General features: G+C 36.8%; 2 protein-coding genes across 3 annotated transcripts in view; both read right to left on the bottom strand.

Annotated features, from left to right (window-relative positions):
• The window catches only part of LOC121411427 (ataxin-7-like protein 1), a 45,146-nt gene extending 38,486 nt beyond the window's left edge, over positions 1-6,660 (bottom strand). For both annotated transcript variants that reach the window (XM_041604158.1, XM_041604159.1), the window contains exons 1-2: positions 6,531-6,660; positions 6,303-6,404 (exon numbers count right to left, since the gene is read on the bottom strand). In XM_041604158.1, the coding sequence (XP_041460092.1) occupies positions 6,303-6,404; positions 6,531-6,621 (193 nt within the window). In that variant the 5' untranslated portion in view covers positions 6,622-6,660. The remainder of the gene's footprint in view (positions 1-6,302; positions 6,405-6,530) is intronic.
• Positions 6,661-15,452: 8,792 nt separating this feature from the next.
• Positions 15,453-17,939, bottom strand: part of LOC121411426 (major facilitator superfamily domain-containing protein 6-like) — a 29,543-nt gene continuing 27,056 nt past the window's right edge. The window contains exon 6 of the mRNA XM_041604157.1: positions 15,453-17,803. Coding sequence (XP_041460091.1) covers positions 17,451-17,803 — 353 coding nt within the window. The 3' untranslated portion in view covers positions 15,453-17,450. The remainder of the gene's footprint in view (positions 17,804-17,939) is intronic.

The following is a 17,939-nucleotide window of genomic DNA, read 5'->3' as shown; positions in this document are numbered from 1 at the left end:
TAGTTACATTTCCAATGTCAAAACAATCCACTTGAAATGGATATTTTTAGAAACAAATTTTATTAAATCCATTACAGATATGTATCATTTTGTTACACTGAAATTCAGTCTCGCATCTCTATTCTCAGTTTAGATACAATCTCTGACCCATCTCTAATGTGGTTTTGCTCTTTGAATAATGACACTCGTCAACCAAAAATTACATTGCTGCGGATTTGTTGATTGTCAGAATTTTGCGGTTTGGCAGAAATATCATAATCATGAAAACATCCAGCCTTAATTTTAAGGGAAATTTGGGGGCATTCAAAAAGAACGTTGCATTCAAGTTTGAGTTATTAGGCTGTTTGGGAGGTACGAGTAGGGTATGAACAGAAAGTTCTTCTATAAGTGAGGAAGAATTTAATTATACAGCCTTAATATTAGTTCTCTAACATGGATTTCCTTTTTAATTTTTAATTCAAATTAACCTCACAACTATTTAATGCTATCAAAGTTTACTGACCTGAAATAACCTTTGACCTCAATTTGTGACCTGAATAGTGTCAAATGACCTTTTAAAGATAATTATTAAAGGAGAAGGGATAGAGATGGAGAGAAAAGGAGGAAGAAAAATTGAAGGAGATGCAGGGAAAAGAGGAAAGAGCAAAAAGAGGAACTACAGAGAATAAGGTTGTTGTTGTGTTCAACATCCATGTTGCACAAAGGATACAGATAACGGTAGAAGGCGACTAATAAATCTAGCAAACTTGCTTGTTAAATATACTAGAAGATGTTTCACAGAAAAAATGGGAAGTGCTAAAAATAAGTACATAACTTCAAGGAGTCAGAAAGGCATGGTGGACAGTGACAAATGGGCGCCTTTGAGGTGACGCAACATTTGTTCCTGCAACAATTGCTCCAGGCTTTACTTTTTCTAAGATGTAAGGTTAGAATTAGGGTTGGGCTTGCAATAGGGCTCTATGTTAGATTTGAGGTAGAGTATAATGTGTAATCCAGGATTGAAGTTAGTAATATTTGATTAGTGTATGGAATCTATCGCAGAGCAATTGTAGCAAGAACATTTTTTCATGGAATTGCCTATGAAGTCAAAGGCCCAGATAGAAAAGACAATGGTCCGTCTAATGCAAGCATCGTGGTTTAGCACTTCTGATTCTTGCCTTCGTAATCAGAGAGCTGTTTGAATCCTTTGAACCTAGCAATCTTTGGCAAGGAGTTAATCCACACTTTGCCATCCCTAACGCCAGGTGCTAAATGGGTACCTGGTAGGATACGAAAGCCTACATAATAAGTTTAGCATATTTTGAATTTGAAAAAAAAATCTCCTTGAAATGCTCCATAGGGATTGGAGAAAGGACATACACTGACTGTGTGCGGTGACTAAATTAATAATACATAAAAGCGTTGTTCCCATGTAAGCACTGTAAAAGCAGAATATAATTATCATTATGCTTTATAAGGAGAGAAATGGCCCGTGAACAGATACAGAAATGGACAGAAGCAAGAGTGACATCTAGAAAAACTAGACGGTTAACCAAATACCAACACTGGGCGTTTTGGCATGCACCTGTTACCCAGGCTAAACGGGGAAGTTCCAAATAGATGCGGAGGTTCTAGGTTCTCAGGCCCTGGTCATGCCTTACACATGGTGACTTTGAAGGTCAGCCCCAAATGTGAATAATTCTATCCCATTGACACATGTCTGAAAGGTTCAATAATTATACACGCACAAACTGGATATGAGAAATGGAAAAGTGTAGAATAAAGTAGGGGTGAAAGGAACAAGAGAGAAAATAAAGCAAGAGCAAACCAAGATGGTATACGCATGTGGGAGAGGCAGAGAGAAATAGAGGACACGGGTAAGATTGATGAATTGCATCAAGGACGGATAGAAAGTAGAAATGGCATTGGTGTGTAATCAGAATGTAGAGAAAGTTGATCCAATGACATTCAGCATTTCTAATAAAATTCCGTCTGAATTTGATTATTTGTATTCAAAGTCAACCATAATGCAGTATTGGGAGGAAAATGGGACTAGTTTGCACATGCTGTATTCATTTGTTTGCCGGTATTGACCATAAATCAATAGGAGCAAAACAACTAAACAAGGCAATAAATCATATCAATGAAACAACACAAAGATCGAAGAGCTTATGATTATCTTGTGATAAACTAAGATCACACTTGGAAGTCATTTCATCTCAGATCTGTTAGTCCGTTGTAAAGAACTATCCATTAAATCTTTGTAGCTATGGCTAATCCAAATGCTTGCTTTCGAACACTAGCAATGAGGAACAATGGATGAGTCTCCAGATTTTGAAACAGATGGTCATGAGTTCAAATCCCAGCCATGGTATAATTTCCTTCAGCAAGAAATTGATTCAGTGCAAAACTCAACCCAGGCAAATGGGTAAAGGAAAACCGGTACTGGCAGGAATTAATTCATTGAAATACTTGTGCAATGTAAAAGACTTGCAAGGTTAATGCCAGAGTAAAAATTGGTCAGATGCACTAAAAGTAACAATTACTTTTGCTAGGTATTTGCTTGGCTTTTGCTTGATTCCGTAAACATTGATATTAGCAATTCCTTGCAAGCAAATGCTTTTGCTATGCTTTTGCTAGTAATCTCAAGCAATTACTAACTGCCTGCGAATATTTGCTTGATGATTAAGCAATTAGCTAAAACCTTTTGCTTTTGTGTTAAAGCATTTGCTTGGGGTTTTTCAAGCTTTGTCATAGCTGCTTGAGCATTTGCTTGATCAAGAAGTTCACATTTTATCATCGTGTTTATGCATGTGAGAAAGAAACGCTTAGTGTACCGTAGCCTACATGTACATGTTTTCTTCCCAGTAAGTGCAAGCTGAGTGCCAACTACAGGTATATGAAAATAATTATTTAAAAAGTTACAGTCTGACACAAGACCACATCTAGGGGAAAATGTTACATGAGAGAAATGGTATATTTTGCACTACCATGTCAAGAAAACTAGTAGCAGACTACAGTCCTGTCTTTGTTCTGCAAGTCGCATTTGCACCAGTGTGCATCGCTATTGTTCAAACCACTAGCAATTGCTTGCTGAAGGCAAGAAAAGGGTTTCAGCACAAAAAAAGTTATGCATACAAAATAAAGCATTTGTCTTTTGCTTGACAAGCAATTGTTGGCTAGCAACTGCTTGTGCCTTTACAATTGCTTACTAGCAATTGCTACTTTTTATGCATCTGATCAAATATAACCCTTTGGAAGCATTTAGGCATTAGATAGCCTGACATGCGCTAAACAAGAACATGAATATTATTCCATTATTCATTATTAATAAAAAGAAGATGACAAGGTCAGAGACACACCGGTCTGTTGCCATACCCTACGTTGAGAACTTAGATGTTTTCAAATTGCATGCAGAATAAAATGCATCAAAGCATTGGTCATATTAATGCTCAGAGGATGTGCCCTACTGTGCATTTTTCAATGAGATTGCTTGTCTAATTAATATCATGGAGCGAGTAGCTGTTTAAGCATATCTTAAAGTTAAACAACTCTTTGTGCGAGTTGGCGTTGTAGGACATCCTATCTACAAAAAAAATATTTAGAACCTTAAAAAGGTGCAACAAAGAGCTATTATTAAACTTCTGACTCTATTAAGGGACCTCAGCTACCCTGCACACCTTCAAAGCCCCAAAATACCAACACTCGTCTATAGGAGTCACCGATCAGACATGTTGCTAGATCTTCAAGTTAATAACTGGTATTGATGACTTCAGTAGGGACCAATTCTTTACACTGTCAAGATCAGAGAGATCACATGGACACAATTTAAAGATTCAGAAGAATCGTGTTCACTAAGCTGAGAAAGGCATATTGTCATAAAGAGTTGTCCCATATTAGAATATTAGATGATGTTGTAAACAGTCGAACTGTCAACATGTCCAAATCAAGTTTGGAAAAGGTGTGGAAAAAGGTCTTTGAATAATCCAGATGAAAATTATCTATGTCCATGCTCTACCAATGCCACTCAACGCCAAATAAAATTTAGGAACCAACTTTCAGATGCAGAGGGGCAAATAAGAAGTGTATTCCGGTAACTTCATGCCTACTTCCAAGGTAAATTAAAAGTATCAGGTCAGACCATTGATCCAGAAAACTAGATTATTCTAGACAGAGACAGAGGCAAAAGAGGGAATAAAGAAGCAATTTACAAATGTAGGGACAGTGATTTTCCGTTTCTAAAAAGTGCCTTTTCCGTTTCAGAAAATCTCAAATTCCATTTCAGCATGTCTGAAAACGGAAATTCTGTTTCCCCATAGACTTTGTGTACAAGAAAAATTGACAATTCCGTTTACATAGAAAACCAATACGCAACGAGTAGCGATGTCAAAATGCTAGCGCTGCTCAAAATTTGCTTTTACCAATGTACTAACATCACTTTAAAATCCATTTTAATAGAAGAGAAAATATTTAGGGTAACATAATCAACATGAATATATTCTCACCTTTCATATTATTAGCATAATTTTATTGTTAAATGGGATTTTATCGCTGATTTGGGGACTTTTCGGACATCGTTTTGAGCAGTCGACGGCTTCCGAATATCCGCCATTTTGGATTCGATGAATCACCATGATCATTATATTATGACCGAACACAGAGGGCAGCAACACAAGGCCGTATTCTGCCTTCTATGCGGACAAGAGTGTAAACTAATTTGGATACGATCGAGTGATGGAGAGGCTCGAGTGTAGTTACGATGTGTTGATTGTCATGATTGCTGTTGCAAAGTGAGATCGTGTTTTTTCAGTTGATAATGATATTAGTATTTTGTTGAGGATTTGGGATTAATTTCTGTTGATTTTTTGTGCATTTTGAAAAAAAAACGTGTTTTCCGTTTGAAAAGCCACTCTCCGTTTCAAACAGCCGATTCCGTGATCCGTCCGTTTTCCGCGATCGCGGAAAATCACTTTCCCTACAAATGAAATTCCTCACTCAACAAAAAAGGTGAACCCTGTTTAAATCTTTCTCACACTCGAGACAAGTTATTGAGCAATGTCAGATACTGGCTGTCTACCCAAGCACCTAATGAAGGGAGATCACAACCAAAAAATCTTCTACATTTTCCCATCACTGGCCTCACCGACATCTTCCAAAACTGGTGCAGATTCACTTTACTGCATGAATATGATGGATGTATTCCATCAAAATGTTGAGCGGTAAAAAAGAATTTTGATTCATGACTGCTTGACTTGTTTGAACTAAATTTATAATAAACTTCATGATCTCATTGTCCTACAAGTAAGTGAATTTTGAACAATTTTTAAAATACTGATCGCAAAGCAAGTTCTTGGGATTGATGTGTATGCAGAGGTTGATTGTCCAGACAGACTGAAAACAAACTGAAAAAATCTAAGAGCAATATTTAATAAATAAATGGAAGAATATTTTAATGCATAAATATTTGAGGTGATTTGGTGATATTGAATCTTTTGTTAAGTCAAAATGCAAAGGTGTCTAGACACACCAAGAACACGCCCCATCCAGCTATCCAGTCAATAACATCCAAATAAATAGCCACGCAACCCTGCATGAACACATGGGAAAGAAGTGTATTTTTGTTAGTATATTCAAACTTTTCCAGTGATTATTTGGTGCAAATAAGCTTTCGCGCAGGTCGTGTCTAACAATATAAAGCAAAACTACCCAGCATTGCATAGCCGTCCCGGCCCGGTGCCGGAGTTATCATGAATGTGATTGCAGTGAACACTGTGGTGTGAAAGTGTACTATGCAACATTTATTTTACAATGTCTATTACTAGATATAGAATCTAAATCTTTTTTTTTTATGAGAATGAGAAGGTGGTTTCTAGCATTAAACATATCTGTTTGTTGTTGTTGTCAAATCAAACTCAACCAAATGCAAAGTCTGATGCGAGCCATAAACAAACAGAAACAGGTCTTTAAAAAAATCCTAACAAAAAAACAGAACTCTTTTTCCTCTATTGTTTCATTATAATCATATAATCATTCACAACTGAGGTACAATTTGAAGCTTATAGCTATGGCTAACAACCACGAGTCAGCTGTTCAAGGCAGCCGCGGTAAATAACTGTCAACAGACATTCCTCATTCGCGACCGTGTTTATCTCGCGTGCAAACGGCACAAGTCAATTGAGTTACCTCTGGTCCCACATGTAGCAATTTCAGTCATGTTGATGTCAACTATTGCTCCATAAAGGGTGAATTTTGGCGAAGAATTTAACAAAAGTAAAACATAAACATGACATAAAGTTCATATTAAATGATTTTAAAAAGGATACCCTCCATCTTCAGCCTCATTACTTGTGGCTCCTCTTTCTCTCGAGATATTTCAGGCTCCATTTCTTCACCTACTCTGCCACTTTTCTCGTCGTTTTCTGCATCTGAGAATAGAGATTAGCGCGAAAACACACGGTCAACAAGAGGTTTCCAAACAGTTTTTGAACAGTAATCAATAATGAAATTTCACAAACTTGGGTTAATTATACTGCTTAGAAAGTATACTTTACCTTCATCTCCCTGATTTGTGACCTTATCGGCCCAACTGGACCAGGACTGGCCCAGAAACATCGAAGGACTACTTCTTTCTAGGCTCGCCATTGCAGTCCTGTGTGTTCCCTTACCATGTATCCCATCGTTCATTAGTGTGACGTCACTTCAGCTTCCACTTCTTCTTCATCGAGTTTCTTCTGTCAAACTTTCACACTTTGTTCCTCTTACAGGCTCTTAAGACTTTATTATGTTTTCAAATACTGGGATGAATTTGTTATTGAAGTCGTATTGTTTTTAGTTATTTTGTAATTCTTTGGATATTATCAACACTTTTTCCTCTCTACTTTAGAAGGGCACATCTAAATACATCTTTACATGTATTTGCTTTAGCTACGAATTAAGGATTGCATCAATCATATGCAGCTAATAATGATCAGACAAAATGTTGGTAAACCTCTGTATCAGAACCACAAATTTTCCTAACAACCAAACCTTTCCGAATAAAAATATACACAATATTGTCGAAGTATATTGTAGACATATGTAAAGGGATTTTTTTTCTCTCTCTTTTAAAAATGTAGGGAGTGAGCCCCAGAGTGAGACTGAATGCAGAATCCCTAAACCTATGCTAATAACGAAGGTTTTGAGGACATATTGACCAACGCGATTAATTTTTCCATTTTTCTTCAGAAAACCAATAATATGTATTCAAACAAGTAATATGAAATAGTAATAGGCTCTGGATGCATATTGTTTAAACCAAGTAGAAAAGAGTAAACAGACAATGGATTTGTAAATAACTATTGTTGGATGTAATTTGTAGGCCATATAGGACTAATACATGCAGTGGAAAGATCGGACATAAACAAAAGTTTTGGAGAATATCTTACTTCATGATTACTAAAATGCCATCGACATAAAGCCGTTTCTTCCTCAAAGCTCTCACCATAATATTTACTAAATTTTATCGATCCCAACCGTAAATAATGATGGTAATGAATAAACAACTTTTTTCTGAAGGACAATAACTCCATTAATTTTCATTTATTTTAAACGATTAAATTGCATTATTTAAAAGTATACTCATAAGAGTAATCAGGTGTTTGAGATTTCAAAAACATGCCCCCACCCCGAAATTTTGCCCTGCCCCCCCCCCCTCCCTCGGTCGGTAGGTCAAAGGGTGCGCCAAAAATGGGGATAGAAAGAAATTATCTTTTTTAAGGAGAAGAAAATGGAGAAAGAGAGAAAGAAAAGGGGACATAAGGAGAGAGAGGGAGGGAGAAAGGGAGAGAGAGAGGGGGGGGGGGTGGAGAAAAATAGTGGCGGGAGCAATTTATATTAATCTAAGGGGGAATCGTAGTGCAATGGTGTACATAGTGGTGTAGTGGTCAGTCACTTAAATCGTAAACAAGGATCCAGGGTTAATGTTCTTTGGCAAGGCCCGGGCAAGGCACTTATCCACGTTCGCCACTCTCCACCCAGGTACCCGGTAGAATGTGGACATCAATGTGATTAGATTGCATGTGTGCACCGATAAATTAACGGTTGCCTGTCCAGGATACTCCCAGGGAGTGGAGATGGTGCACTTTATGTGTATGGAACTGTGATGAATCCTGTGACCGGGGTAATAATAATTACATTGTAAAGCACTAAGAAACACAGCATATGAAGCGCTATATGAAGCAATAACAGAATCATTCTGTAAATTCATAAAACAAGAATTTTTCTGCAATTTAACAGAACAGGTCTGTTTAAAAAGGGAAAAAGGTGTTTTATTCAAGGAAATTTGTAAGATTCCATACATCAAATACCAATTTCCTGCAAGATTACGCAATTCGGTAAGATCACAGGTATTCTCGAGACTCTGCTGCAGGAACTTCTTTTATTTTTCTAACAGTGAATGTAACTATTTTTATTCTTCTTCTTCTTATTATTATTATCATTATTATCTATTTATCATTATCATCATCATTATTACTATTATTATTGTTATTATTATAATTATTATTATTATTGTTATTATTATTATTGTTGTTGTTGTTGTAGTTGTTGTTGCTGTTACTAATTGCTTATGGCTTATGCCTATGATTACCGTAAATTAATGTTTTTAAGCATTAATTTTGTCGCATTAAAAAATAATGTCTCGTCTTCAGGATTTCATAAGCAGCAGTGTTGAAGCTTTCCAATTAGAAAGTAAGCTTCAAATACCTACATGATGATAGGCTAAGCCCTAGCTGGTAGCAGGGAAAGTACAGAATCGCTTCCGCCGCACCTGTACGTGCATGTGGGATACTTTATTTATGTAAACGTGGGATCACCTCCATTGCTAGGGATTAGGGGGCAACCCCCCTCCCGGCCTAAGTTTTTTGCTGACTTTTTTTTACATAAATTCATTAAAAAATATGCACGAAATTTTTCATTTATACTATTAAAAAGTGCAAAAGTGCCCCTGTGATAAACTCTCTCGCCTCGCTCCCCCTTTCTAGTTTCTTCAAAAATATTATGCGCCTCCCCAACCCTTTGGAACAAAAATATTTCGCCCCCCAATGGCGGAAGCTGGATTCGCCCCTGCTAACCATAGGCGGCGGAAAAGGGACGACGGGGGGACCTGTCCTTCCTAAATTTGAGGTAGGGAGATGCCCCCCTCCTAAAATTTATAGGTTGATAATTTTTTTTTGGCTTGTCAACAAATTTTGTTGGTCCTTGCTAAAATTTTGCTTGATAATTTTTTCTTTTTAGTTGTCAAATTTTTTACCTGACCTGTGTCCATCCCATAATTTCAGGTGGACCCCCCCCCCTAATTCTTTTGCATTTCGCCGCCAATGCTGCTTACTGTAATCTTCCGGTATTTTAATGACCTCATATTTAGATGAAATCTATACTATAAATAGTCGAAATAATGTTTAAAAAGCAAATATTATACTTCACAAGAATTTATATAACCCTTTGAATTCAACTTCAGTTTACTACAATAACCAATTATTATTACCAATGAAACGATATCTGATTGGCTAAGAGCAAATTATTTCAGTTACAAATGATGCGAGCTATCTGATTGGCTAAGAGCAAATTATTTCAGTTACAAGTGATACGAGCTATCTGATTGGCTGAGAGCAAATTATTACCAATTAAACGAGCTATCTGATTGGCTAAGAGGAAATTATTTCAGTTACAAGTGATACGAGCTATCTGATTGGCTAAGAGCAAATTATTACCAATTAAACGAGCTATCTGATTGGCTAAGAGGAAATTATTTCAGTTACAAATGATGCGAGCTATCTGATTGGCTAAGAGCAAATTATTTAAGTTACAAGTGATACGAGCTATCTGATTGGCTAAGAGCAAATTATTACCAATTAAACGAGCTATCTGATTGGCTAAGAGCAAATTATTTCAGTTACAAGTGATACGAGCTATCTGATTGGCTAAGAGCAAATTATTTCAGTTACAAGTGATGCGAGCTATCTGATTGGCTAAGAGCAAATTATTACCAATTAAACGAGCTATCTGATTGGCTAAGAGCAAATTATTTCAGTTACAAGTGATACGAGCTATCTGATTGGCTAAGAGCAAATTATTTCAGTTACAAGTGATACGAGCTATCTGATTGGCTAAGAGCAAATTATTACCAATTAAACGAGCTATCTGATTGGCTAAGAGGAAATTATTTCAGTTACAAGTGATACGAGCTATCTGATTGGCTAAGAGCAAATTATTTCAGTTACAAATGATACGAGCTATCTGATTGGCTGAGAGCAAATTATTACCAATGAAACGAGCTATCTGATTGGCTAAGAGCAAATTATTACCAATGAAACGAGCTATCTGATTGGCTAAGAGCAAATTATTACCAATGAAACGAGCTATCTGATTGGCTAAGAGCAAATTATTTCAGTTACAAATGATGCGAGCTATCTGATTGGCTAAGAGCAAATTATTCAGTTACAAGTGATACGAGCTATCTGATTGGCTGAGAGCAAATTATTACCAATTAAACGAGCTATCTGATTGGCTAAGAGCAAATTATTTCAGTTACAAATGATGCGAGCTATCTGATTGGCTAAGAGCAAATTATTTCAGTTACAAGTGATACGAGCTATCTGATTGGCTAAGAGCAAATTATTACCAATGAAACGAGCTATCTGATTGGCTAAGAGCAAACTATTACCAATGAAACGAGCTATCTGATTGGCTAAGAGCAAATTATTCAAGTTACAAATGATACGAGCTATCTGATTGGCTAAGAGCAAATTATTACCAATGAAACGAGCTATCTGATTGGCTAAGAGCAAATTATTCAAGTTACAAATGATACGAGCTATCTGATTGGCTAAGAGCAAATTATTTCAGTTACAAGTGATACGAGCTATCTGATTGGCTGAGAGCAAATTATTACCAATTAAACGAGCTATCTGATTGGCTAAGAGGAAATTATTTCAGTTACAAGTGATACGAGCTATCTGATTGGCTAAGAGCAAATTATTTCAGTTACAAGTGATACGAGCTATCTGATTGGCTGAGAGCAAATTATTACCAATTAAACGAGCTATCTGATTGGCTAAGAGCAAATTATTTCAGTTACAAGTGATACGAGCTATCTGATTGGCTAAGAGCAAATTATTTCAGTTACAAATGATGCGAGCTATCTGATTGGCTAAGAGCAAATTATTACCAATGAAACGAGCTATCTGATTGGCTAAGAGCAAATTATTTCAGTTACAAGTGATACGAGCTATCTGATTGGCTGAGAGCAAATTATTACCAATTAAACGAGCTATCTGATTGGCTAAGAGCAAATTATTACCAATGAAACGAGCTATCTGATTGGCTAAGAGCAAATTATTTCAGTTACAAATGATGCGAGCTATCTGATTGGCTAAGAGCAAATTATTACCAATGAAACGAGCTATCTGATTGGCTAAGAGCAAATTATTTCAGTTACAAATGATGCGAGCTATCTGATTGGCTAAGAGCAAATTATTACCAATGAAACGAGCTATCTGATTGGCTAAGAGCAAATTATTTCAGTTACAAGTGATACGAGCTATCTGATTGGCTAAGAGCAAATTATTTCAGTTACAAGTGATACGAGCTATCTGATTGGCTAAGAGCAAATTATTACCAATGAAACGAGCTATCTGATTGGCTAAGAGCAAATTATTTCAGTTACAAATGATGCAAGCTATCTGATTGGCTAAGAGCAAATTATTTCAGTTACAAATGATGCGAGCTATCTGATTGGCTAAGAGCAAATTATTACCAATGAAACGAGCTATCTGATTGGCTAAGAGCAAACTATTACCAATGAAACGAGCTATCTGATTGGCTAAGAGCAAATTATTCAAGTTACAAATGATACGAGCTATCTGATTGGCTAAGAGCAAATTATTACCAATGAAACGAGCTATCTGATTGGCTAAGAGCAAATTATTCAAGTTACAAATGATACGAGCTATCTGATTGGCTAAGAGCAAATTATTTCAGTTACAAATGATGCGAGCTATCTGATTGGCTAAGAGCAAATTATTTCAGTTACAAGTGATACGAGCTATCTGATTGGCTGAGAGCAAATTATTACCAATTAAACGAGCTATCTGATTGGCTAAGAGGAAATTATTTCAGTTACAAGTGATACGAGCTATCTGATTGGCTAAGAGCAAATTATTTCAGTTACAAGTGATACGAGCTAGCTGATTGGCTAAGAGCAAATTATTTCAGTTACAAATGATGCGAGCTATCTGATTGGCTAAGAGCAAATTATTACCAATTAAACGAGCTATCTGATTGGCTAAGAGCAAATTATTTCAGTTACAAGTGATACGAGCTATCTGATTGGCTAAGAGCAAATTATTTCAGTTACAAATGATGCGAGCTATCTGATTGGCTACGAGCAAATTAAAGTTTAAGGTATTCATTAAGAAAGTTTGAATTATTATGTATGATTATGATGTATAATATCTTGTTCATATTATAGATCATTTAACATTTCAAGTATTTGCTAAAAACATTTCATGTGTATATTTTTGCGATGATGAGTAAAGTCTCTGTGTAAGAACGAATTGTACATCTTGAAGTGTTTTATAATTAATCAATTAATTAACAAATATAATATTTATGAAAGTTTTTGTGTTCTTGTAATTAACATTTTATTTGATGCAATGAACATGTTTTGTTATTAAAAATATTATTGACAATATGGATTCTGAGACATTACCCTATAGTACTTTTTTCTTTCTTTCCCCTTTTTTCTTTTTTTTGCTCCGCCAATAGGGGGGCCCGGAGCCTGTCGCCCCCCCCCCCCCTGGATCCGCCTATGTAATAGTAGAAGTAGGTCTCAAGTCAAGGGTCGTCATTCATAATACTTTCTTTAGATTCCATAATACTTGTCCATCTATCTATCTATCTATCTATGGCCCTGGGTAGCGGGGGAGCTGGAGGTGACCCAAAGATTTTTCAGGGAATGCTGCGTATGTTATTTATCACAGCAACACCCCTAGAAATCACGTTGACATCAAGCAAAAAGAAATGATAATAAAAAAGAGGTTATTGATTGCTTTCCATTTTTTCTGACGACAATCACCTGAACAAAACACCAGCACCCTTTATTTAACAATCGTTCCCAGTGTATCAACCGGTCTTTGAATTAATGGCACTTATAACAAGTTGGAGTACGACCAGGGGTAGTGTTGACCAAACGACAATTATACTGATTGTAGACTGAATGGATTATATATGAGACGTCCACCAGTGGCGTACCCAGGATTTTCCACAGGGGGGGGGGGCAAAACCGTCCGCCAAAAAATTTGACAAGCAAAAAAAAACATAAGGATATTGTACGAGAAAAAAGAAGTGAAAGGCCAAAAAAAAGGTCTTCAAGCTCGTCGGGGGGGGGGGGGGCAATAATGGTATTCAAGCTCGTCAGGGGGGGGGAGCAAAAAAGGTGTTTCATGCTCGTCAGGGGGGGGGGGCAGGGATACGGGATACGTCATTTGCATGGGTTGTGACTCGTCGGGGGGGCAGTCTGCCCCCCGTAGATTTGCTAGTGACGTCCACCAATTGCTTATGTATTAGTGACTGTAGAAGTTATTGATATTCCTTCCCGGAATAAACATTTTGATGATGCGTACCTCACTAAAGAGCGCGAATTTTACATTCATATTCCTAAAGTTTTAAGTTTCTAATTTTCAATTATTTTCTCTTTTGCGCGTCTATAACGGGGGCGCTTTGTTCGCCCCCAAATCCGCTTATGCACCTGATCATTATATTCATCCGGCATCTTATTCTGATCTGTAATGTTCTAGAATGCTATGTCACACGAATAGAGCGAACTCTGCATAACAGATGAAAAAAGATGTGAGGAACAATCTATTGATTAGGAAATTAGGCACATTTAAGACCCTCCATTCGTGGAAACGTCCTTGGCCCCGTTGCAGAAAGAGTTGCAATCATAGAGATATATACTTAATAACGCCTAATTAGTATACATCTCTATGGTTGCAATCAATCGCAACTCTAAAAATCATGTGCAACTTAATTTTCAACCAATCAACAGCGCGCATTTGGGACTTAAGATTGATTTTTTTACTTGCGTTTTTGACCGCCTTGTAATCAGAGGGTCGTGTGCGCGAATCCCACAGCGGCTTAGCATCATTTGGCAAGGTGTCAATCCAATCCACTTTACCACTCTCCGCCCAGGTGTAATGAGTACCCGATATGATGCGAAAGCCTATGTAGTATAGCGATCGAGTCTTAGATTCTTGTTGGAATGCTCCCAAAGGAGTGGAGATGGTGCATACATCGTATGAGGGCATAACAGGATCCAATGACCGGGGTTATAATAATTGCAATATCAAAGCGCTTAGAAGCAATGTCTATTAAGCACTTTATAAAATTATTTATATCTTATTTCTAGTTTAAGGTCACTAACTGTATCATCACAGAGTCTCAGTAACATATCAAATGGGGAATTTTCAATAATAGTTCATCATGTAACTTAGATGACAGACCCTAAATGCGAGTTTTGATGTAAGTAGAATGCTGCCATCATCGTTCATTTCATAATAATCTCATTGAATAAAAAGATCATCTGTCGATATTGAGAGAATTAGAAATTTATTAGTCATTAATAATTAATTTATTCATTTGTCATTTGCGAAAGAAAAATTCCTATTTACTTCTTCCATATCTCACATTGTTTTTTTTTCTCTCTCTCCTCTTTCTTTCTTTCCCCTGATTTTTTTTGCCAGCTGATGGGTCAGTAGCGCACCTAGGATTTTCCACAGGGGGGGGGGGGCAAAAACGTCCGCCGAAAAAATTTGACAAGCAAAAAAAAAGGTCTTCAATCATAAATAAAGGATTTCGTACCAGGAAAAAAAAGAAAAAAAAATTGACAAGAAAAAAAAGTATTCAAGCTCGTCAGGGGGGGAGGGGGGCAAAAAATATTTTCAAGCTCGTCAGGGGGGCAGGGATACGTCCTTTGCATGGGTTGTGACTGCCCCCTTGCCCCCCCCCCCCGTAGGTACGCTAGTGCCCGTAATTACGCCACTGTTCACCAGCATTGTTCCTTATCAATAAAAAAAAAGAAAATAGAAAAGAAAGGAAAATATACACATTTGACAACAAATTATTGGAACTCTTTCTTTGGTCTTGTTGTTTATTTTCTTTGGAATTCAGATATATCTATTCTCCTTAATTTTATTCCGAGTGGATGTCACCCCCTTCATTTTTGTTTCTCTCTCTCATTTCCCCCATTTCTGTCCCATCACACATCTTCTCCCACCCACTCTTACTCTCACTGAACTCCTCTCACTTCCTCCCTTCCTCTCCCCTCCCCCATCCCTTCGTATTCCTCCTCCGATTCATCCATATCTCCTCCTTTCATTATTTAAATTTTAATTTCTCTTCTCAGTCAAAACAACAAAGCTATTTTTGGTCAACGATTCTGCAGTGATTAACATTTTATTTCCAAGCCTGTGCCTCATACATTAATCACATCGCGTTTCACAAGCAGGCCAAAATAATCATAAACCATGCTTTGCTGATTTTCTGATGCGCCGAAAAACACGTCAAGACAACGTTAAACAACAATTACATTGACATTTTCGAGCTTTCAGATCGAATATTTCCTTATTGAAGTATTCATTACATTAATATGCTTTGTAATTATCTCTATTAAGTTGAATACAAACATTTTAATTTGAGTAATCCAAAAATAATATCAATAATAATAGAATTGGGGATGTTGCTATCGGACGGATATTAAGTGTATGTTCAAAATACTGATTCTAAACATGACTATTAGAATTATTGTCCAAGAAGTTTCCACCTCAGATATGTTCTAATACCCCAATAATTTGATATAACATTAAAACAAAAGAAACTGGTAAGTCTCTTATTATAAGATACAATGAGTGTGTTTTTTCACCCGAACATCTTGGCATAAGCCTATACAACCTACATGTTTCGGAACAGAGAACTTTCGGTATAACGAAAATTCGGTATGACGAACATCCGGTATAACGAACATTTGGTATAACAAACATTCGGAATCACAAGTGCCGGGCACAAGTGTATACCGACTAATGGACCAATGCTATTGTTTTTGCTGATGCTTGGACATTGTTGAAGAAAAAATTATGGCATGTATAGTTTCAAGATTACCGCATTGCAAACAATATTCAATACATTGTACATTTTGAAAGCGCTTTGTGCCTAATAATGGGAAAAGCACATCAGTAAAACAAATGATGATGGTAACACTACTACTACTACTACTACTACTACTACTACTACTACTACTACTACTACTACTACTACTACTACTACTACCATGACTACTACTACTTCTGATAATGGCGTTTCGTTTACTGCAGCTAGGGAATGTTTTCCTGAAAATAAAACTTAACATAAAAATTATATTCAGTGAATGAAAATACTGCGTGTTGTCTTCCTCTTGATGTTGAATTCCCCTCTCATTGAGAATTTGTTATAGGGCAGGAATGGCGTTAACATGAGAAGACAAAAGTCAATATTTTGAAATAAAATGGAGATTTATCATGACGATTAAGTCATCTCTTATCCATTTTTAAGTTTCGTTTCCCTTTCCTTCATATTCTTCCCTTATCCTGTTCTCTCCTTATTAATTTTCTTTCCATCAATAATATGAAAATGCTCTACTAGACCCCCACATCTCTTTCTTAGCGCCAAGGGTAGCGGCATATTTACTTGATACAACATCATAGCCTATCATAATTATTACCATTAAAATACTTACACCATAATTATAGTTCACAAAGCAATATTACAGTTACTATTAATGCAGCTCTATTTCATAACGCACACAAAAACTATTTTACATCCAACATTATACAATTGTTTTTCAAAAATAAAGCATAGTGGCACTTTTAATGATTATGTACAAGTCACTCTTCTATTTCTTTTTCACAAATTATTTCTAAATATTTTAGATATTTTTAAATATGTATTACTATATCTATAAGAACCATTCAATATCGATATATATACAAGCGATAGAGTTTATTAACACAACACGCCTAAAATATTCCTTACCAGCAAGCAATAGTGGGGGTACGGTACTCACAGTTAATTCTTTTTTTAAACATTTTTTTGTTTCCCTAGTTTAATTGGCCTACATATTCAAAGTTGTTTGATTTTTTTACGAAGAATGATATGAATACTTCTTTGGTAAGATATTGAGCGTCTCTCAACTTGACTTTATCATAGGCATACTGTATATCCTACTATTCATCTAATAATTTACTTTTGCTCTTATAATACCCAATTTTCACCAGCGACGTGAATACGATGACAGATTGTAATCGCCTGAGATTTAGTCAGTTGTCTTGAATGTGTAAATTCTAAATTTATCATAATTTCGGGTACGTAAAATAATTGAAATCAACTGAAATTCTTTGACATCAAAATTCGCCTCCACCTGCGGCACCCTGCTCGACTTCTCGTGAAGGAGCTCCCCCGACATCGGCTCCTCGTCTTTCTCCTTCTATCTCAAGATCTCGATCTCCGTCATCATTGACGGTTTCGTCGCGTTTCTCCGAATATGGGATGGGAGTGACGTCCTCGGCGGTCAGCACAGGTTGGATTTCGTCGCGGTTCGACGACGATGTGGACCTCGCTTTGGTAGACGACGTCGGATCGGTGGACGATGACGGGTCGGGTTTGGGGTTGTTGTAAGACGGATACTGCATGGCCAGAAAGATGACGAGGACAACGAGAGAAGCGACACCGAATCCACGGAATGTCTGCTCCGTACCTTTATTCAAGACCAGGGGAAACAAGAATTGAAGAAGTCACGATCATCGATGTCTAATTAATATTTTGAATGTAACAGTGATCGCCATTGAATGAACTCTGGGGCAGCTTATGATTTTTCAAGTAATAAAGGTATA

The sequence above is a fragment of the Lytechinus variegatus genome, chromosome 3 (genome assembly GCF_018143015.1).
Source record: "Lytechinus variegatus isolate NC3 chromosome 3, Lvar_3.0, whole genome shotgun sequence".
Classification (NCBI taxonomy): domain Eukaryota; kingdom Metazoa; phylum Echinodermata; class Echinoidea; order Temnopleuroida; family Toxopneustidae; genus Lytechinus; species Lytechinus variegatus.
The sequence above is the reverse complement of the archived record's forward strand: the minus strand, read 5'-3'. Positions and strand labels throughout refer to the sequence as shown.